The sequence below is a fragment of the Lissotriton vulgaris genome, chromosome 12, assembly GCF_964263255.1.
Source record: "Lissotriton vulgaris chromosome 12, aLisVul1.2, whole genome shotgun sequence".
Lineage (NCBI taxonomy): Eukaryota > Metazoa > Chordata > Amphibia > Caudata > Salamandridae > Lissotriton > Lissotriton vulgaris.
The window spans coordinates 78,135,931-78,157,706 of record NC_141700.1 but is presented as its reverse complement, the minus strand read 5'-3'; the positions used below and the strand labels follow the sequence as shown (position 1 = coordinate 78,157,706).

Genomic DNA, 21,776 nt, shown 5'->3' with positions numbered 1-21,776 from the left:
TGTGGTGTGACTGAATGAGACATGTTTGCTGGAGGTGAAGATAGGGTCGAGAGTGTGACCTGCAATGTGGATGGGGGTAGTGACGAGTTGTTTGAGTCCGAGGTTGGCGAGATTGTCCAGAAGGGTGGAGGCGTTGCGGTCGTTGCCCTTTTCCAGGTGAAAGTTGAGGTCTCCCAATAGAATGTATTCCTTGGAGGGGAGGGCGTGTGGGGTGATAAAGTCAGTGATGTCGTCACTGAATTGTGCACGGGGTCCTGGAGGCCGGTAGAGGAGGGTGCCTCTGAGTGTGGTCTTGGGGTCGGTGTGGATCTGGAAGTGAAGGTGTTCGGCGCTAGCATGGTTGACGTCTGAGCTGGTTGAGATGCGGATGGAGTTCTTATGGACGATAGCGATGCCTCCTCCTGTATGCTTGATGCGGTCCTTTCGGATGACCTTGTATCCTTCCGGAATGGCAATGGTGATATCTGGGGCTGAAGAAGCATTCATCCATGTTTCTGTTAGGAAGGCGACGTCCGGTGAAAAGGTGTCTAGTAGATTCCAGAGGTCGATGGCGTGCCTGTGGACCGAGCGGGTGTTGAGCAGGATGCATTTAAGGTGGTTGGTGTCAGATATCTGGTTGCTGTTAGTGGATGAGGAGTTGTTCTTGGTGCCGTCGAACTTGCAGGAGTTGCAAGCGAAGGGTCCATGGGAGAGTCCAGGAGCGGCTTGGACGCAGTTGGGGGAGCGGCCGGGGTTAAGGGCTAGGAGGGTGGTGGCATCGTAAGTGATGCGAGTGGGCTGGGCATTACGGGGACCAGGGGGTCTGGCGCTGGGCGCGGTCCAGGCGCGGACGGGCGTAGACGGGCTTACCTTTGGCGCACCTTCGGCGCGGCCGTAGCGCGTGGACGCTGCACGTGGGACCATCTGACATAAATGGATAGTGGGGGGGCGGAGCGTGGGAGGGTCCGCTGGGAGGCGGTAGCGGGGAGGCGGGCCAGGGGAAAGCACAACAACAAAATGGTGGAAGGGATTCAAAGCGAAACCCAGCGCAATGCCCTCAATGAAGGAGGGCTTCTCCAAAATCAAAATTGCACAAGCGCTATTATTTCAGCAATTCAGTCACCAGAGCTACTACAACACAAGCGCTACAAGGGACAACGCACACGCTCTAACACAAGCGCTGTAAACTACCATGCAAGTGCGCTCTAAAGTAACACAGTAAATCAGACAATTCTATCAGCAGAGCTACGATACCAGACACGAGTGCAGAGACACGAGTGCTGAGTAAAGGTGCTTCAGCTGTGGGAGCGAGGGGGAGCGACCATTCGGGACGAGGTCCAGGTGGTCACAGTCTTGCCTGGGGGGTGGAGATCCCTCTGTTCGTGAGTGGGAGGGTCCGCTGGGAGGCGGTAGCGGGGAGGCGGGCCAGGGGAAAGCACAACAACAAAATGGTGGGAGGGATTCAAAGCGAAACCCAGCGCAATGCCCTCAATGAAGGAGGGCTTCTCCAAAATCAAAATTGCACAAGCGCTATTATTTCAGCAATTCAGTCACCAGAGCTACTACAACACAAGCGCTATAAGGGACAACGCACACGCTCTAACACAAGCGCTGTAAACTACCATGCAAGTGCGCTCTAAATTAACACAGTAAATCAGACAATTCTATCAGCAGAGCTACGATACCAGACACGAGTGCAGAGACACGAGTGCTAAGTGAAGGTGCTTCAGCTGTGGGAGCGAAGGGGAGATACAAATTGGGTAACATCAGTAGTTAAACCTAGCCATCAGAAATAAAAAGATAAAATTCTCAGGTTTTGACTCTGCTGGGATGTCCTAACATGGGGGTGTTATGACACCACCTAATGGCCTGTAATCCCAATAGGGGAGTGAGAACATACAACTGAGGTCCCTGAAAAGGTAGACCTTCTTAAACTTTCCTACTGGGGGTCAGAAAAACTCATGCTGCTAACTCAACTAAAGGAATCATCTTTTTGAACTCTTCCAAGAAGGTGTATACCGTGTTTGCCCCTATGACATGTTGAGTTGGAATGATGTGGGGTAATTCTAATGGTCTCTTAGAAGACTCCTTGCTGGAGTAGCGAGAAAGGAAATCAGCTTTCTGGTTACCTGATCCTGGTTGAAACATAAAGATGAAATCATATTCTGCAAAGAATAACAACCATCCCAATTGGCGAGGTGTTAATGCATTTCCTGATTTGAGAAACTGTAAATTACGGTGGTCGGTGAACACTGTCACTCGATGTTTTCCTCCCAGGAGGTAATGCCTCCATTCTTAAATGCTGTGTGGATTTCCCAATAGTTCTTTCTCTGCGTTGGTATAGTTCAATTTGGCTGAATTGATTTTTTTATACAAAAATGCAATTGGCAGATGTCCTGTTGTCTCTGAGCAAGTATTGCCCCTATGGTGTCATTGGAGGCGTTTGCCTCTACTATAAAGGGTGAAGTTACATGTGGATGAGCCAAGCTGGATGCAGATATAAAGGCTTGTTTTAAGGTGGAAAAGGCCTGAACAGCGACTGCATTCCAGATAAAATGTACACTCTTTCATAACAATTTGATGAGTGAAAACACAATGGCTGAGAAGTCGATGATAAAGCAATGATCGAAATTGGCAATCCACAGAAGTATTTGTATGTCTTTGACGTTTTGTGTTGTCGCCATTCTTTGACTGCTTGGGTCATTCTTTCTGACGTGGTTAGCTTTTGCAAAGTTAAAATGAAACCCAGGAACTCGACAGAAGTCACATAAAATTAACACTTAGACAATTTGCAACATAAAACATGTTGCTGTAATTTTTTTAAGATGATTCAAACATGTTTCCTGTGGACCCTTTCCGATTGAGAATTTATCAAAATATTGTCAATGCAGACAACCACAAATAAATCTAAGTGCTCTGTTAGCACGTCATTAAGGAAAAACTGGAATGCCACCAGGGCATTCATTACACAAGAATTGAATTGAATTGAAATAAAATTCATATCGCGCAACTCAGCCCGTAGGCATCAAGGCGCCTAACAAAGAAAATCAAAAAAGGCACAACCAGAGCTAAGGATAGGCTATGGCAAATAGCCACGTCTTAAGGGCCTTTCTAAAGGCTTGCTTTGAGGGAAGGGTTTTAATCTCAGACGGCAGAGAGTTCCACAACCTTGGAGCCAAAGTTGAAAAGGCTCTGCCACCCCACCTAGCTCTACGGACACGGGGGATTAATAGCAAGAATTTGTTAGCCGAGCGCAAGGATCTAGAAGGGGTATATGGAATTAACAGATCCCTTAGGCCTCCAGATTTGTTAGTGGCCAGGGCCCCATAGATCAAACAAAGGGACTTAAAAGAAATCCTGGCCTCAATTGGAAGCCAATGCAGTGCTTTTCTGGCAGCCGTGGCAGAGGCCCGCCTAGGGAGATCTAGCACAAACTTTACGGCGGCATTCTGCACCATTTGAAGTCGCATTATCAGACTCTTGTTAATGCCAAGGTATAAGGCATTACAATAATCTAGTCTTGAGCCTATTAATGCTATTACAATTTGCTTTCTGGCTTGAGGGGACAGGTAAAGTTTTATCTTCCTTAGAATGTTTATTATGCCCCAGAAGGTGGAAATAGTCCTACTTACTTGCTGACCCAACCCCAAAGAAGGGTCAATCATGACTCCTAAGTTCCTAGCCAAGGCAGTCGGTGTAGGGCACACTCCCAAAGATGAAGGCCATCATTCCGCCGACCAAATGTCCTCCTTACCTCCGAACACCAGAATTTCTGTCTTCTCGCCGTTGAGCTTCAATGAATTGCAAATCATCCATTGAGCCACTGCCTCCATGCAGTGTCTAAAATTGGAGGCAGCCGAGGTGGCAGGTTGGGCGAGAGACATCAATATCTGCGTGGCGTAGGAGACTACCTCCATCCCGTAAGATCTAATAAGCCTGGCAAGTGGGGTCACATAGATGTTAAAAAGGGTCGGACTTAATGCCGACCCCTGAGGGACCCCACACTGTACAGGAAGGGATGGAGATAGGAAATATAAAGCCAAAGGGCATTATGCAATATTCATGTAAGACAAACCAAAATGTGATTTTCCACTCATCTCCTGCTCTTACGCGTACCATCTTTTTTGGAAATGTTTTATTGATTTTAACAAGGTTCAGAAAAGAACATGGTAGGCCAACTGTTGTATATACATGTACATTAGTGTTCGGAATTCCTTCCCACTCCATTAATAACGGGTAGTATAAAACACAAGCGTAAACAAGTACATCAAGTACATTGCAATCATCATTGGTAAGCAGTAACAGTCAAGGTAGGGACTCAGAGCCAGAAAGGAAAGAGTAAAGAAAGGGAGGGAGTGGGAGGAAGGGATGCCTTGGTTAGTTGTCTCTTGACTGGTTGTACCTAGGGAGATAGTGCCAGAGGAGAGGCTTTGGAAGAGTCTGGAACGATAGTTAACAAGCAAATATGAAGGGGTTGCCAAATATGCTTGAGTCTGGAGAATGGAGGTTGCAGTGTAGCGTTGACCTCACTGTTTAGGTCACAGTATGTCATGCTCTTGAGCCACGAGGTCAGGGTGTGGTGATGTGTGCCACCACAGCGGAGGGCCATTACTCTCTTAGCCAGTAATAGAACAATGGCATAGAAACTGCAAAGGGGTTTGGGGATAGAAGAGATGTTGTCCAAGAGTACCTGCCATAAGGGGGTTCGGCGTTAGTGCGAGATCATGTGTGATGGGATCTCAAAGACAGCTGTTCAGTATGTAGTGAGAATGGGGCAGGCCATGGCATATGTGCGAAATTGGAATCTTGTGTTTTGCATTTAGGGCATTGCATGGATCTATCTAGGCCAGGCTAGCCAGGGTGGTGTATGTTCTATGTAGAACCCAGACATTGTGCAGTTTATGGTGGTGGTTGGGCGATACAAGTTTGATTTGTGTGCAGCACTACGCCCAATCTCCATCAGTGAGAGGGTGGATGAGGTCCTGCTCTCACAGCTGTCTGACTTTACTATCATGAGTATGTTTAAGAGTCATGCTAGTGCGATGAAGTCTAGATACTAGGTGCTTACCATCGGGGGTGACAGTCACCAAGTCTTCAGGTGCCAGTGGGCAAGTAGGGAAGTGTGCGCGGACTGAGCTGAGTAACCTACGGAAAATTAATTGATCCATGAGTGTCGTATGGGAAAAGTTGGGATCTGTTGTGGGGGAAAATATGTGACCTTTCGTAAATAGATCACCAAATGTATGGTCCTGTGAGAACTTAAAGGCACAGTGCCAGTTTACTCTGTTATGTTATTCAATGCAGTCTACTGGCTAACAATGCCTCTCGTTCCCTTTAAGTTTGTGTTACACTGTATAGGCTCCTTTTCTGTTTTACAGAAATGTTTGATAATTGTGAGATGTTTATAAATGAAAAATGAAAGTAATTTAGGCATTCTTAACCCCTACTATAGGGTGTATATATTATATATATAAAGTGGTCCAGCACACTTAATTTAAATTAGCAAAATGATCAACAAATGTTTTTGTAGAAGCGATCCCTGGTATAGTTGAAACCTGCATTCACAAATCAAATATCAAATCAGAAATGGCAATTCAACAGGGTTGTTCTTTAAATCCTTTATTGGAGACTTCTTTTTTCAGACAAGGTAAACACCGTAACCAACAAGTTTTGTCCTCGCGGACTTCTTCAGGGCAAAAACAAAACACTCTGTTTTTATACTTGGTTGGATTATTTTGCGTTGTGCAGTGTCTCCTTTATGGTCAGGCAGTTTATAGTTTTATCTGTTATCTTGTTTGATAGTTTTGACAAGTGATTGAAACATTTAATCTTTCAAAGGTCTCTGTGCAGGCCGAAACGCGTCTCTTGTGCCTGGGATTGAGGGCGACATAATTCATTAAATTGGTGCCGAATCCTGAACCACTTCGTGCCTGTGCCTTCTTCCATGGAGTTTTCTTTGTGGGAGCTGGATGTTTTGTGTATATATATATATATATATATATATATATATATATATATATATACTACTATTATAAAGAGAGAACAGAAACCTTTTGGCAAGGTAAACTCGGGAACCACAGCGCCAATCCACACACCCAATACATTGTTGGAATCCTCAGGGTGTGTAGATGGACATAGGCGACATAAAATAAAAAAAACGTAAATTGAAAAATTAAAATTTACAAACAAAGTAGTCCCCTAAAACTAGCGCCGGCCGCGATGTAGCGCTGACCGTGACCTAGATGTGCGTGATGACGACAGGCGGGGAGGAGCGGTGACGAGCAGCGAAGAGTGGCGATGAACTCCGGACCTCAGGGAGGAGCAGCGGTTCAGGTAAGGCGAGGCGGGAGGCGGTCTGAGCAATGTCGGGCGGGCAGGGGCCCGGGAGTGGCGGTCAAGTACGGAGCGGCTCAGGTAAGGCAGAGGCGGGAGGCAGGCGGGCGGGAGGCAGGCGGGGGCAGTCTAGGCAATGTCGGGGCGGGCGGGGGTCGGGGTACCCGACCGGGACTGCACAAAAACAGAAAATTATGCCCCCTTCTGCCCCGGGCAACGCCGGGGCGGGCTGCTAGTATATATATATATATATATATATATATATTTAGCCCAACAAGGTAAAGCGTGTTTCGGCCGTAGAAAGGCCTTGATCACACACAGAGTGAGGTGCACAGTCAGTTACATATACAGGTTGTCATAGAAATGAACATAGGACTAAATGTCACAGTGAAGGTGGAGGCAATTTTAGAACTTGCTTTGGTGTGTACAGACAAGGTGTTTCAAATAAAACAGTAAATACAGCGGCCATCTTTAGACTTGTGATGGTTTACCCAAAGTGTTTTGAAGACAGAAATGCCCAGAACCAACCTGGAAGGTAACATGGGTCCCGGTCTTCAGCCTGATTAGTGACCTCCCGAAAGTTAGTTCCCATAAAAAATGTTTCATTTGTGAAGTCACACATTTTTAAATATGTTTAAGCAGAAAGACGAAGCTTCTGAGGGCTGGTAGCTGTTCTACCATGCTGCTCTTGCTGTCTTCCCATTAGTGAGATCTTATGAGTGCATTTTTATTTTAGGAGCGAGACACTAAACCCATCTTAATGGTCTGGGAAGCGTTCTTGAGGTACTGATGCCTTGACCACTTGACACAGTATGATGGGGTCTTGTGCATGGAAGACTTGCAAATCCTTGAATGGTTATTTGAATGTTTTCCACGAAAAAGAAAAAATATTTATTTTTCATTTGGTTTTGTAAGAATGCTTCCTACTACTTTGGTTATGAAATAAGATTGTGTCTTATTGATGAGGAGTTTGTTTTGGTTTATCATACCTTGAATCTTGGTTATTTTATAAGTGTTACAAATGTGTTACAGGTGTAACAAAAGAGCAAACATGTGACTTCAATGCACACACACACATTATATATATATATATATATATATATATATATATATATATATATATATACACACCTAGAGTATTAATTACTATTTGTCAAAGCTATGAAAAATGGAGGGGTTGTAAGTAATTTGTTTTTTATTGTTATATATGTTGAGTGGAAGGTGAGGTGGGAATATGGCTTTTTGTTCAGTAACCCTTCATTTTAAAAATTACATTTGTCGTGGTCTAATCGTGTGAATTTTAAAACATACCCTCTCGTAGTTCGTAGTTCAGTACAAAAAAAATTCCATCAAGAAACTGAAATTTAAAATATATATAGCCTAGCCCCTCAAGTTATTTAGGAATTATAAACACAACATTACTTAAGAGCTTGCGGAAGAATAGTGATGGAAATACCGCACGTCAATTAATAAACTCTCGTGTAACTGTTCAACACAAACATCTTGACCGTTCATCCCAAAACTGGTAAAAAAAAAACTAAGATAAGCATCGGGAGATTTATGTTACACGGAGTTAAGATGCAGCCAACAATATTTCAACTGGGAACATACGAATGGGAGGCGTTCTTTTAGGAAACAATGGCGCGTGCCGAAAAGAATTAGCAGCATACAATGTGCAAGGGCACTAATACTGGCCGGAAAAAAAAATACGTTTGAAATCAGTGCAAAAACTTTGCGCACTTTACTTTGCCAACTTGTGCTTGGTAAAAGTGACAAGGATATAGCCTTCCCCGCGACAAATAAAACCTGAGCCGGGAGGGAAGACACAGTTTATCGTCACCAGGGTAACGTCTTAAAGAACCGTGAAGCTGACTTCTTGCATCATGGAAGTCAGCCTATTCCGTCCAACGTGTTCATGATGTGTTCTGTGTGCAGGGATTCCTGGGAGACCACATGAGGGGCGGCTGTGTTAGGGCACCCTCGGGGGTCCCAGTGGTGGGCGCATGGCAGCGGTGCTACCCTGGCACACAAGGCGGCCATGTCTGCTCCGGAGGCTGGCCCGCCCGCCCGCCAGCGCCTCGAGGGGCGTCCCTCTTCCTGCAGCACAAAGGCGCGCGAAGGCGACGTGTTTACAGCCCGCGCCTGCCGCGCTGCCTGCCGCCGCCAGGAGGCGCTGTGCGCCCGGACGCCCCCCCGGCTCCCTCCCCGCCTCCTCCCTCTTTTGTGTCTTTGGCGCCTTCTCATATAAAAGAGAAGTAGTTGCGGCATTTCCTTTTCCACTTTCTGCCCCTTTTTTGCCCGCCCCTCCACCCGTGCGGACTGCCGGCTCGCCCCGCGCTCTCACCCCGAGACAAGATGGACATGAAGAAGAGGCTCAACCTGGAGCTGAGGAACAGGAAGCCCGGGGAGGTGAGTCGGCAGCGCGGGGGGTTTGCGGAGCGGCCCGCCGAGGGGACGGGGCCGAGCGGCCCGGGTGGTGGGGGTACCGGCGCCTCGGCGGGTGCTGACCGGAGGGCGGCCTCGCGGGGATCACTCTCCGCGCTCGGCTGAGGGGCGCGGGCGGAGCCGGCTCCGCTTTTAAAACTTGGCGGCCGGCGGGGCCACATGGCTCTGAGGGCGCGCTGCGCGCCCTGCGGCGTCACTCTCGGGGGGCCATGGAAGCCCCCCGAGAGTGGTGTACCCCAGACCGGTGCAGCCGGCTGCTCGTCGCACGGAGACGGCCACTAAGTCTCGGGGTGCTGCTGCGCCGCTCTGGGCCCAGCTCCCTGGCGCCTCCGTTGCTTTGCAGTGCATGGCCGTGCCCGGGGGTGCACACGTGGCCGCCGTGTGCGTGCACTGCCCGCATGGCGGCCCGAGCCCCGCAGCGCTGACCAGGAGCCTCCACTCGGGCTCTGTGGCAACGGGGGGAACTTTTCTTGCGTGAGTCTGGTCCAGGAGCCGGGCTGCCCCTGTGTTGGTGTACTAGGGCCCCCCTGTGTCTGGCGCTGTGGTGGAGCCCGCTCAGCAGTGCTGCGCGCACCAGGATGAGCCGGCAAAAGGCGCTCCGTGCTGGTGATGCGGGTCCGGGGAGGGAGCCATGCTGCTGGGGCCGCCACGGTGCTCGCGAGCTTCTCTAGAGGGTCTATGCGGCCGCAGCTGATCAGATGAGTGATACGGGCTTAGGACTAGTCTTGCAGCCGTGGCCGATTCCTCCTGGGGGTATGATGCATGCTTGTGGGCTCGGGAGACGTTGCTTCCCCCGGCATATGATAGTTGTGCATGGGAAGTGGCGTTGTAGATCCATGTTGAGGACGCGATGCCATGTTGGGTAGGTCTAGAGCCACCGAGGCTCTACCCGCTGAGGCAGTCTTCCTTGAGAAGCGCCACGAAACATCCTAATATATTCCAAGTTCCGCTTCCCAGCTTTGCTGACTTAGGGCACTCAAACTGTTTTTTTTATAAGACATAATAAACAGATCTCCCTGTCAAGAGTCGGGAAACGGTGAAGCTGATGTGACTGGATTTCTAGAAGCCAAGACCAGCTCACAGCTGGTTTCGGTTGAACTACAGGCTGGAGACGATAGGGAGCTCGACACGGTTTTAACACCCCTCCCTTTCCAGACAGGTTTTGCAACTGTCGAAGCTTGTTTTGCCACGCTCTCCGATCACAAGGGTGCTTTATTCGGTCGCTGCTCAAATGTCCGGTTGTTTAGCCATGTGCTTTGAGTTTACCACTTTCGGTAGGGCTTTCCACGTGGTTTGGAAATCGACACCCATTTTCATGGTGGTCTTTGTATTGAGGGCTATTTTAGCAGCTGATGAATTAAGAATCGATCCCTGTCGTGTCCATGGGATCGAACATGAGTTACGTGGCTCACTCCCAAGTGCCTGGCACTGGATTAGCAGGGTAGAGCAAGCATGTTACCAGAGTGAGTGAGGTTTGGGACATTGAGGCCTTCAATGATGCTATCTTTCCTACAGGTTAAAGAGTTGGTGTTGGACAACTGCCGGTCAGATGACGGGAAGATCACAGGGCTCACCCCGGAGTTTGAGAACTTGGAGTTCCTCAGCATGATCAACATTAATCTGGTGTCGGTGGCGAACCTCCCCAAACTCCCAAAGCTGCGGAAGGTAAATACAGAGATCGGATGGGTGGCTGAGCAGTGGGCCATGCCACGTAACTTGATTCAATGTCATGCTGCTGGTGGGTTATGTTGACTGACCTTTAAAAAGCACCTGCAACTTTTTCTGAAATATGGGTTCAGGAGCGGCGTGCTACTTGTGTAAAAAAAATAAAACACTTAAATACCGTATAACGGGTAGCAAGCGCTATAGCAGTGGAAACCTTTTTCCCATTGTCCCTTCACTATCATTCTCAAGCCAAATAACTGTCATATTCACCACTCCAAATTACTTTCAAATTTTCACTATACATATTCACTACTAATGTGTTATAGTTTCTAAAACTTCCGACGCTTTGTCAGGGTTAGTGAGCGCTATATAAATGAAATTACAATACAAAGTGGGGTTTAAATTGAGTATTTGTTACGATCCTTCACAATTGATCAAGGCCCTTTCTTAAACCAAAATCAGGGTCAAATTAACAGAGTGGTTTCCTTTTCTGGCAATGTTATTTCAGTGTGTTGTCTTTTTATGGCCTAGTTGGAGCTAAGCGATAACAGGATCTCCGGGGGTCTGGAAGTCTTAGCAGAGCGGACGCCAAGTCTCACACACTTAAACCTGAGCGGGAACAAAATCAAGGACATCAATACATTGGAGCCTCTGGTAAGTGCAATTGCGCGTGCCCCTCCCAGAAATGAGGCGGGTAGGAATTTGGGCACGTTGTTACTTTTAGCTGTTTGTTTACCCTCGAACGGACCCGCTGAGGGTGTTCTGTGCGTGCCGGCGTAGGATGGTTTAGGTATGTCCTCGGCTGTGAAACTGAATTAGCATAAAATAGCTAGTTGCCCTGCACCCAGATAATGCTGTTTGTTTTGGGCATGAAACGTTCAACTTTGAGGAGGCAGAGTGTTTGGTCCTTTCTTTGTCTGCATGGAACCTTCCTAGGCTCTGGCAGTTGCTTCATGGGAGTTTACGGGACTGGCCTATAATAAAGATGCTCTAACTTACCTGGAGTTGCCTCTGAAAAGAAGAGATGCCCTGAGTAATCCGCAATGGCCCCGGGGCTATTATTGACGTATCCACTCTACGTGCATGCGTCCATCTGTATGTTTGGGTAGTAGTCGACCTAAGGTCATTCGAAAGTGTTCTTTAATTAAATGATATGTAATTTTATTCTGTTCGGACACTGGTATCACGAAGTCGCCTGACATTTTTCTTTTGCAGAAAAAACTGCCCGGGCTGGACAGCTTAGACCTTTTCAACTGTGAAGTGACTATGCTAAACAGCTACCGAGAGAGCGTGTTCGACCTGCTCCCGGCGCTCACATTCCTTGACGGATTTGATGCCGATGACCAGGAAGCTCCCGATTCCGACCCGGAAGGAGATGGCGTGGATGATGACCTGGACGAGAATGGAGAAGGTATGTGCAGTAGGCGAGGCTGACGCAGATTCATGTGTAGTGTGTGAACCGGTTTTAATCGGGGGTCCCGCGCAGAGCTTTCTGTAGAATAGTTTTGAATGGCTTCGGGTTGTGACTGCTTGTGACTATATTCCGTCTGCCAGATCACTTTCTCCCATAGTACACCCTCCTTGAACTTGCTGGCTTTGTAGAAATGTGGTAAAACGACATTTTCACTCTCGCCGTTTTATAGAGGGTGAAGAGGAGGAAGAAGAGGATGAAGACGAGTTGGATGAAGAAGTTATTGATGAGGAGGACGAAGATGATGACTTGGACGGGGAGGAGGAAGAGGACGAGGTAAGAACCTTGCTCATTAATTTAGTGGCTTGCTCAATCTACTTCTGAGATCCCTTGACACCACTTCCGTTTCCTCACGATGTTGTCATGCAGAGACTGCTGTCTCTGCCACCGTATACAGTTTTGCTGGGATGGGGTCTTTAGATTGGAAGTAACTTTTTGTTAAAACAATCTCTTTTCATTCTAGGATGAAGACGAAGATGATGATGAGGAAGGTGAGTAACAGCCTGTACTGTCGCGGCGGTTTTGGCGATCAATCACATTAACCTTTACAGGGGAGGGCAGGAGGCGGCAGCTGCTACTAGTGACTCAAGGGGCTTGTCTTTCAGCTGCAAGTGGAAGCGTGTGCGAGATGCGCGCGCCTCTAGAGGTTGAGGTGGGTGGCTGGGAGAGGGGCGAGGTATCCTGGACAGGCCTCGTATGTTTGTTACATCGCGGTAGTGCTTGCAGCCCGCGGCTCTGCATTAACCTCGGATTTCTTTCTCAGATACTCCCCAGGGTGAAAAGAGGAAACGGGAGCCTGCGGACGAAGGAGATGACCCCGAAGACGAGGAGGATGATGAGGACGACGAGGAGGACGATGAATAATGCGCCCCTCAGAAGTCTATGCATTTTCCAGACTGTGACTTTGCTTCTCAAACGGAGTGTGCGGGTGTCCGTGCCCCACCCCCCTTGTAACTGCTATGTAAAGATGGTTTATTTTTTTGGCCCCTTTCATTTGGAGTGTAGAGTTAGTTTGGGGGAGAAGGATGGGCTATATCCTTCCATGAATTTTATTTTTTATCCTGACCAAAGTTTGCCACCGTATTTCACCATCTCTCTCTCTCTCCACCTGGGATAGCTAAACTGGGACTCTAATGCTGACAGATCTAAACACACCAGTCTTCACTTCAAGAGCTAAACGCTTGTGCCCTTGTGGGGCATCACCTTTGGACTTGTGCAATCTCCTGGAGCCACTTTCAGCTGGCTCCAGCAGCGGTAGTGGTTACAGCAGCATGTTGGTGAGCCCTCGAAGCAACTGCTGAAGAGCAAGCCATTCATTTTCTGAAAGGATTATATGGTTACTAAACAGACACCCGCTGAGCACAATCCGGGACGGCGACTACTTTTAATACCTAAATACCTCATGTGAGCAGTAGTTTATGGCCATCATTGGGAGGGGGGAAATTGACGCCGGTGCCATTTTGTAAGCTACCCTGTATGTTCCCCAAGGACACCTAGTGCTGTAAGCCGCCGTGCTTTTTATGAAAATTAAAATGTATGGGTGCTTCCCACTGGGATAAATGAACTAGGGCTGTCTATTTAAATGGAATTTTTATCCTGTTTTAAAATTGACTATTTCCATCTTATTACGAGGTGATCCCGTCACATGCATCAGTTTTTCTTCCCTCCGAATTCTAGGTATACCGATGAATGCCCAATCGACCCATGACGTGTAAATAAACCTTTCTAATTTTCAAATTGTCTTCAGCAGTGAGCTTGTATGTTAGCTTGCAGTAAGGAACAGATTCCTGCAGCATGGTAAAGCTATTCTACTGTCTTGAAAGCTGTCCCGTACTTATCAGTTTGTCTGAATGCAGTGGGTTTTGGTGCGATGGGTCCAGCATAATCCATCCTGTTTGTGCTGTTGGACAGCAACTATATGGGGCACATCCAGAAAGTCTTGCTGCTAGCTTTTCCTAGCTTGTAATGGTTTCAAAATTTGAAGTCTTGTGGTATATTCAGTTAATACAATTGTCACTTGTGCTTTAACAGGATTCCAGGCAGTATTGTATTGTCAGAGTTTTATTTTATTAATTCCTTATACGGATGAAGACCGTGCACCATTAATTTAGAAACGCAAAAGACTGCTTCTGATATGGCTGCATACGTGGAATGTGGGCAGTGGCCTTCATTCTAGCCATTGTCTAATTAACGATAGTCCATTTATATTGTAGCTGAGATATTTATCCTGTTCTAATGGGAAAGGATGTGAATCATTTTTTGGTTTGTACCACCGCTCTTTTTGCTCAGCTATCCTGCAAGTAGGCTACTTGGGCCGAATGTCCCAAGTGTAACCAGTAGCCATCTTTAGCACCATAGCTTCTGGTTCCAAGCAGCTTCACCTAAAAGCGGATTTAGCAATTTGTAAATTAACTGCCTGGCTACGCACTCTGCATGTGGTTTACCGTTGGTTTTGAAGTACTGGATTACAGAGACTAGATTTCTGTTTGTGGGGGTGCTGGCTATCGTGGAGTTCAAAGGATTTTTCCAATCTTAAAATGGCAACTTGTAGCACTGGACAATGTCGAGGTATGCACTGAAACTGGTTTTACTTCAGGAAGGCTGTCTTTTACACTTCTAAAAAGAAGGCTGCAGCTTTCTCTGCCCACCACCTTTTCCCCATGCCCATCCTGGCCAGATGTAAGTCTGAAAGTGACTTAACATGTATAGGGATAATGTGCAGAGTTGGTGTAAGATTTTTGTATCTAGTGTTTTGCTTATCTGAGTCTTAATAAAGATGTTTTTAAACTCCGTATCGGGTCCATCTATGCTAGATAAGACGGGAAATCTTGCAAACAGTTCAGTTACTGCGCTTAAGGTTTGTATTTTCTGAGTAGTGTTTCTACTTGAAAACACTACCTATGTAACTGAACCTGCATGTCTGTTTTTCGCTAGGCTAGAAGTCTGCAGTGTATGGATTGTTGGCTATTGTAGTAGGCTGGATATTTATTAGTGCCTATGCTGCCAACTAGAATTGTCATGAACCTTGGATGAATAAGTAATAGAAATAATGGACGAGTTTATTAAAATATTTTGTTACACTTTTTTACTGCAGCCTTTAAACTGAGGGCATCAGGAAGGAAGGTTTAAACCTGTTAAAAAGCAATCCAGAGTCTCCTTAAGAGACCTACATTGACTTCGCAGTTTCCCACTAAGTGTTCAGGCAGTTAGGGCAAACATTCGTCCATGTCCTGGGCATACTTTCCAACTACTATTGACCCCTGTCAATGCCCTGACCCTTTCAGAATTTCTGGTCTTGAGATGTAGGCACCCATTCAAATGAGGACTGGAGGGATGCGCTTTCCTCTAGGCATGAGAAGCCCAAGAGTACTATACAATTGGGTTATCTCATTAGGTCAATTTGGTGGGGGGGATGCTGGAAGCTTTCCAACAGTTTAGAGCTGAAATGTCTTGTCTCCTTTCTGGGATGGGGTGCTTGGCTGTTTGTAAGGTGTTGTGACTGACCTTGCTAAGGACCCTGTGGTGAGCCAGGACTACTGCACATTGCAGAGGAGGTCGATGGCAATAGATGCAAGCTTTCTTTGGCAGGGTTTTACCATTGCCAAGAAGGACCATGAGAAGGCATTGAAGGATGCCTGGGGCCCCTCCCTTGAGCTTTGGAAGGGTATCTTAAATCGCAGTTTGGAGTTGGAGTGCCGGACTTTTAATTCTTGGGGTATCCCCTGTTTATTGCTGTGTATTAGGCCCTTCATTCATGTTTATCTGGTCCAGTTGAAGATTTAAATCCCAGGTGAAAGCCGGAGACTGTTTTTGTTTAACCTACATTAATTGTCAGCTTAGTATTACCATATGTTTCGACATGGTTTGCATGTTCTGCAGCTGCATTCAGATACTGCATTGCTGGAGTGGGTTGAGTGATGGCTGACCAGGTGCTCAGCGTAAGTTAGATATAACTGGTAATGCCGGAGTCTGTCTCTGCTTGTCATTCACTGAATAAACCGGGGACTTCTTTTCAGTATGGAAAGAATTGTTTAACTGGCAGACTATAGAATGTTTGGGGATTGATTAGTCTTGCAGGGATACTTATGCTGGAATTAAATGTTTGTGTTAGGATAATCTGCAATTTGTCAACCAGACTGTTGTATTGATGTGTGTTCTGCAGGCGTCTAGGGATAGCGGAATTGAACCACATACTCTTAACAGTGTGATCTGTGGGCATTCCAACGAATTCCTGTTCTGTAGGGTAGGAGACTATTTTGTGCAGCAACAAAGGTCTAGGATGTTTCATGGGGTCGGTTATGTTTCAGAGTGGTTGGTCTTCGTGATTGGGCCACATATACACATTTTACAGTAAAACATGCTGGTGAATTATCGGATGGATCGTGTACAGGCCATTTAGAAGGACTGTTTAGGTTTCCGGACCATCACATTAGCCCCCCCTCCCTTCTCGGGACATCCGTTTTGAGGTTGTGGGCTTGGAAAATAATTTGGTCTCTTGAATGCCAATATTTTCTGATCAAGTTTTGCAGGGCTATGGTTTGGTTAATCTTTTACCTGCTGTAAAGTTAGGAACCACCCAGATTTGAGCCATATCCTATGACTGACTTCAATAGCTGGTATAATGTTTCCAAAATTTGTGCGTATGTATATCTTTCAATGGGCCTGGGCAGTTATCAATCTGGAAGAAACCAGTCACTTGTCAGTAACTTATCCGTACCCCACCCAATTAGTAAAGTTTAAGAATATTTTCTTACACGGTCTGCTTCCTATTTGTGCTTAAACGTGAGACCTTTACAAAACCACATACCATACATGTGGAGTATAGCTATAAATTGGGTAAGTTCCCCACTCACAGTAATGCAAAACATCTATCTACTTTATTAACCAAAGGTAGACTGAATAGATCGGTGTATATCTTCATGGACCCTGAGTGCTTGGAATTAATCTACAGAGGTTGAATATATCCCCTGTACAGTGTTAGTCGTTCTTGCGCTTCCATGAAGTACTCCTATTTGGAGCTCAAAGTTAAGCCTACCATGGCTATTTTGTTCTATAACTTTTGGCAAAGCCAAAAGAGCATCAGTGAATTGAAAGTAAGGTGGTCTGGACTGTATAAGGTCCAACATGACCTGGGGTCGCAGATTTTACCACGCTTTTAAGAGGAACTTTTAATTATCCATGTGATGGTCTAGATGACCCTCTTTGGAGACTTTCTTAGACCTATTTTTCTGCTGTGGATTAGTATATGCTGCAAGTATCGGGGGAGGGGGGTGGGGATGTTTTTATTTGTTAAAGTGTTTGGGTGGTGTCTTAGACTGTATGACTTTCACTTAAAGCCCACAATCCACATAAGCATATCCACTGTCTTCTAAAAACATATAATTGGAGATATAGAACAGATCTTTGCTGGCGAGGTGAGATGTCATGGGACTCTGTAATAGTCCATAATTTAGAATAACTAAACTAAGAAGTGTAAATCTGCATAAATTATTAAAAAATTGTATGCTGTGCAATGATGGCAGAGGTGCGGAAGTAATGGACACATGGAAATCTATAGTTTGCCACAGTCTATTGTCCTACTGGCGTATGTACAGTTTAACAGATATCCTCATGCAGGCAAATTACCAAGCAAGAAAAATGATCTTGAATGTGGTCAAAGCTGGAACTATAAAAAGTACCCTGGTACTGAAAGATGTGTGCCTGCATTTTGGTCTAACCTAGAGGTACTTGCCTTTTTAGTAATGCCTGTAGTACTAAATATGTGATTTAAAGGGGTGCTCCCTGGGGCTGTGGCACCATGTGCTGAAGGAATCCCTTGTGCCCATGCCCCCTTACACATTTTGGTGTGCAGGCAAAGAGCCACAAGAAGGAATACCAGTTGTGTGCCTTAAGTGACCCATGGTAATTACAAGTCAAGCAAGCTTTATTTGACGATTGTCATAAAAGCATATTCCATATATAAAAAGTACATGTATACATTTTGGTAGATAAAACCAATTTAAAATCAGATTATAGAAATAAATAAAATAATTCCATTAACAGTACAAATGTGCATAATATTACTACACAATTATTAACAAGGATACTTGGCCTACGAGGTTAGCTAATGTATTATGCTTTCAGGAGTCTGGCTCTAATCGTCCATGCCCATCCTAGAAATTTTGCCACCGCTATGTACACAAACATATTAGGACTGTGCGAATGATTCTAACTGCGATTATTCTTCTCCTTGTTCCCAGTAACCTACACATCGGTCGAAACCACTTTTGTTTCGGTGCCGCATACAGTGGGCACTCAAACAGAAGAGGCCAATGGTTTCAGGAACATCTGAGCAGACTGGACAAGCCACCTTGCCCCCACTAGTCCATCTATTAGAGAATGCCCTTACTGGTAGGCTTCCCACTCTTAGCTGGAAGTAGAGCTTGCGGTCAAGGGGCTTTGTAATGACATCCCAGAATTCCTCAAGTTTGGGACAATCTTTGACTTCTAAAAATAGACCTACAAGAGAGTGTGAAGGGGTGGTACTAAAGATCTTTGTGGCCACCAAGTTCCAGTACAAGGTCTTGAGTACCTTCTTCGGGGGGAACCTGGCATGCAATGGATCTTCCCTCTATTCACCTAGGCCCAAATCAATCAAAAGATTCCAGATATGTCCCAACCATTTGACTTTCCGTGAACAGTCACTATTAATCACATCCAGCAGCCCCCTGATGTATGTTTCCAGTTCCGGTGTAGTCCAAATCCGACGCCAATATAGAATTGGGTGCAAAGATGCAATTGGAGATATTGGTGTTGTACCCAGGTCATAAAATAGGGGATTCAGTGGGGTGCTTTGGGGTAACCTTATTAGTTTTCTAAAAAAAATTATTTTCTGAGACAGTCATCCCCTTTAGTTTTTCATTTCCACACTCTACAGAGTAGAACTAACTACCTTGCCATTATAAACCGATAACACTGGAGTTATTGGTCTGGTCAAGGACCTGGAATGCTCTAAGCTCCCGAGAGCTGACGATGCTTCAGGGTGGCCAGATCAATCTGCTGTCTCCAGGACAAGTCCTGTTGGATGCAGACGCCCAGATAGCTATATGCCTGTACCCTCTCAAGTGGTCCGCTACTCATATATACAGTACCCCTATTAGCATTAGGCACATTAAAAGACATGTACTTAGATTTAAGAACGTTAACTTCCAAACCATGAGCGACGCAGAAGTCCTCAAATTGTCAAAGCCTTTAGTAATCCGTTCGGGGTCTTTGAGACTGAGACAATTGTCTGCAAACATTAATATAGGGATTTTACCTCCAGCAAGAATAGGAGCATCAACATTAGAAATAATTAAAATGTTTGCAGCATCATTTATATATAAAGAAAATAATGTTGGAGCCAGGACGCAACCTTGGCGAACACCTGTTCGACTGGGAACTGAGATGTAACATTGCCAGGACTACCACCTAATCTGAGCAAAATTCTCTTGGTGGAGCTTTCTTATTAAAGACGAAAGTTCCCCTGGCATACCCATATCATCAAGCACTTTCCACAACATTTGGCGAGGGACCAAGTCAAATGCTGCCCATAGATATAAAGGTGGCATAAAGGCTGCCATTACCAATTAGCACAGTTTTCCAGTATAACATAGTAAACATAACTTGATTGATCGTGCTAACTGAAGTTCTAAAGCCAGCCTGCAAGTGAGACAAGATGCTATGGTCCCTTTCCCAAACCTGAACCTTATTTAAAATAAGCCTACCAATGATCTTCTGGGTAGTATCGATCCAGCTAATTGGTCGATAATTTCCAGGCTGGGATTTGTCCCCCTTCTTATAGACTGGAATTATTTCGACCCCTTTCCATGAGTGGGGATCTGTGCTCCCCTAGCAACTGTGTTTGCCAATAATAGTATATATGGGCCCCAAGAATCTTTATCTTGTAGGAATAGATGGGCTGGGATGCCGTCAATTCCTGGCGCTCTACCAGGGACAACGGATTGCAATGCCAGAACATCCCCCCAAGGTGAATGGATCCTCCAGAAAGGGGGTAAAAGGTGCCTCGATGAGACTCTTGGCCTGCTGCCATTGCAAACTGGGGTTTGAAGTGGGATACCCATTTGTCCTGCGGGACCCAGTTCTGTGGTTTATCGGAATTGCTATCCACACCCCCCTTGTAGACACCAAAACTTTCGGGGATCTTTATGACATCCTGCTTCTTGTAGGGCTGCCCACCTCTGCTCATCCCACAAACGCTTGGATTTAAAGACAGCAGATTTATACGCTGCCCTAGCTATACGCACATTTTCACTCGGGCCATTTTTAAGGGCTCTACCTAGCTCCAAGCGAGCCTGCCTACAGTCTGCTGAATACCAGCGTGGAGGGTGGGAGTTACATGGTCCACATTGTAGGGATGGCTTAACAAACCGCGTTTGCAGGTCCTTAAAGAAAGCCTCATGTATCCTGGTTCCACTTTCAATTCCAATAGTTGGGCACTCCTCATTCACTGCACCTTTCAGATCACTTGTTGCCTGAGTAAGCTTGCCAGCTATAAAATCTACATTCACCTGAATGACTACGACTTTAGACCAGCGGATGTGACGCATATCATTAGTAATGACAACGCCCACTGGAGAGGTGATGTCAATCGCCCTTTCCAAAGCAACTGGTGATTCCCAATATGATATTTTTGCCGATAAGGGATTGTGATCGCTCTCTATCTATAATTTGCATGTCCTGTAGATACCTCCACAGGCTCAAACTAACAAGAATATAATCTATTCTACTCTGCCGGGGCCGTTCTTAAATGTATTAGCCCCACTTTTATCACCTGGTGTTCTACCGTTGGCAGATCTAACTCCTTTATTTAGGCAGGGAGAGTTAAGCTGAATTGCTATTTGCGTCCATCTTTTAATGGGGACTATCTTCTTCACCTGAAAGGTTCCAGTTATCATTCAGGAGAGGCTCAAAAGTTACATTAAAATCTCCTCCTATAATATTAGTATGGAGAAGGTTGCTCTCTAAGTGTTCTTCCAGAAGTGTTAGAATTTCCGAGTTCTTTCCCCTGGTACTTCTGGCATATACATTGTATATATAAATAGGGTCTCGCTTCACAAACTCCAACATGAGGGCCTGAAGATCCCTGTGGTTAGTGGGTATAATCTTAACCATTACAGCAAGATCTTGTTTGATCCAGATCGTCAGGCCACATTACGGTCGACCTTTCCCTTTCTTTTCCGCTGGGATTCCATAGTTTAGATACCCCGGGAAATAAAACTGCTCCAAAGCCCAGGTTTCCTGGAATAGGCATATATCATGCCGGCTGATAAAAGAAACCCACTCTGGGGAATCCATTTTCGTTTTCAGTCCAGCAATGTTCCAAGAAAGAATTGATCCGGTGGATACAGGAGAATTTATAGATTTGGAAATTTCCTTTTTTTTTTAAAAATTTTTTATTTTTCTTTTATGTACAAAGGCACATTCATAATACACCATAGCTTTTACACAATTTACCGTAGATTGGCTATTACCACATTTTCCCTTAGCCCTTCATATCTACTTAAACTTTAATACAACTAAATCATATATCAATCAGACTCCTAACTGTATTTACACATCTCCTTCAAAATTTTTTTTTTTTTCCACTTTTGCTTCTCTTTCCATTTGCTTATAGGCTCCCATATTCTCCTCCCCAACTCTCTTCCTCTTCTTCCTTTCCGAGCATAAACATTTTCCTCAACCTTAAGGCATACAACGTGGCTGCCAACCAGTCTTGAAATTTAGGGGGATTTTTATCTAGCCAAGCCCGGGCTATTGTCAGCCTATATACTGCCATTACTACAAAGAGAAAATCTACGAATTCTTCTTGGTTCTGTTCAGCTACCCCTAACATAATCCAACA

General features: G+C 45.7%; 1 protein-coding gene across 1 annotated transcript; it reads left to right on the top strand.

The window, feature by feature from the left end:
* Positions 1-8,413: 8,413 nt before the first annotated feature.
* LOC147673365 (acidic leucine-rich nuclear phosphoprotein 32 family member D-like) lies at positions 8,414-14,682 on the top strand. The gene is made up of 7 exons (XM_086947215.1): positions 8,414-8,721; positions 10,273-10,422; positions 10,954-11,076; positions 11,638-11,833; positions 12,066-12,169; positions 12,357-12,384; positions 12,657-14,682. The coding sequence occupies exons 1-7, from the start codon at positions 8,668-8,670 to the stop codon at positions 12,755-12,757; spliced, it is 756 nt and encodes a 251-aa protein (XP_086803341.1). The 5' UTR covers positions 8,414-8,667; the 3' UTR covers positions 12,758-14,682.
* The last annotated feature ends 7,094 nt before the right edge of the window (positions 14,683-21,776 follow it).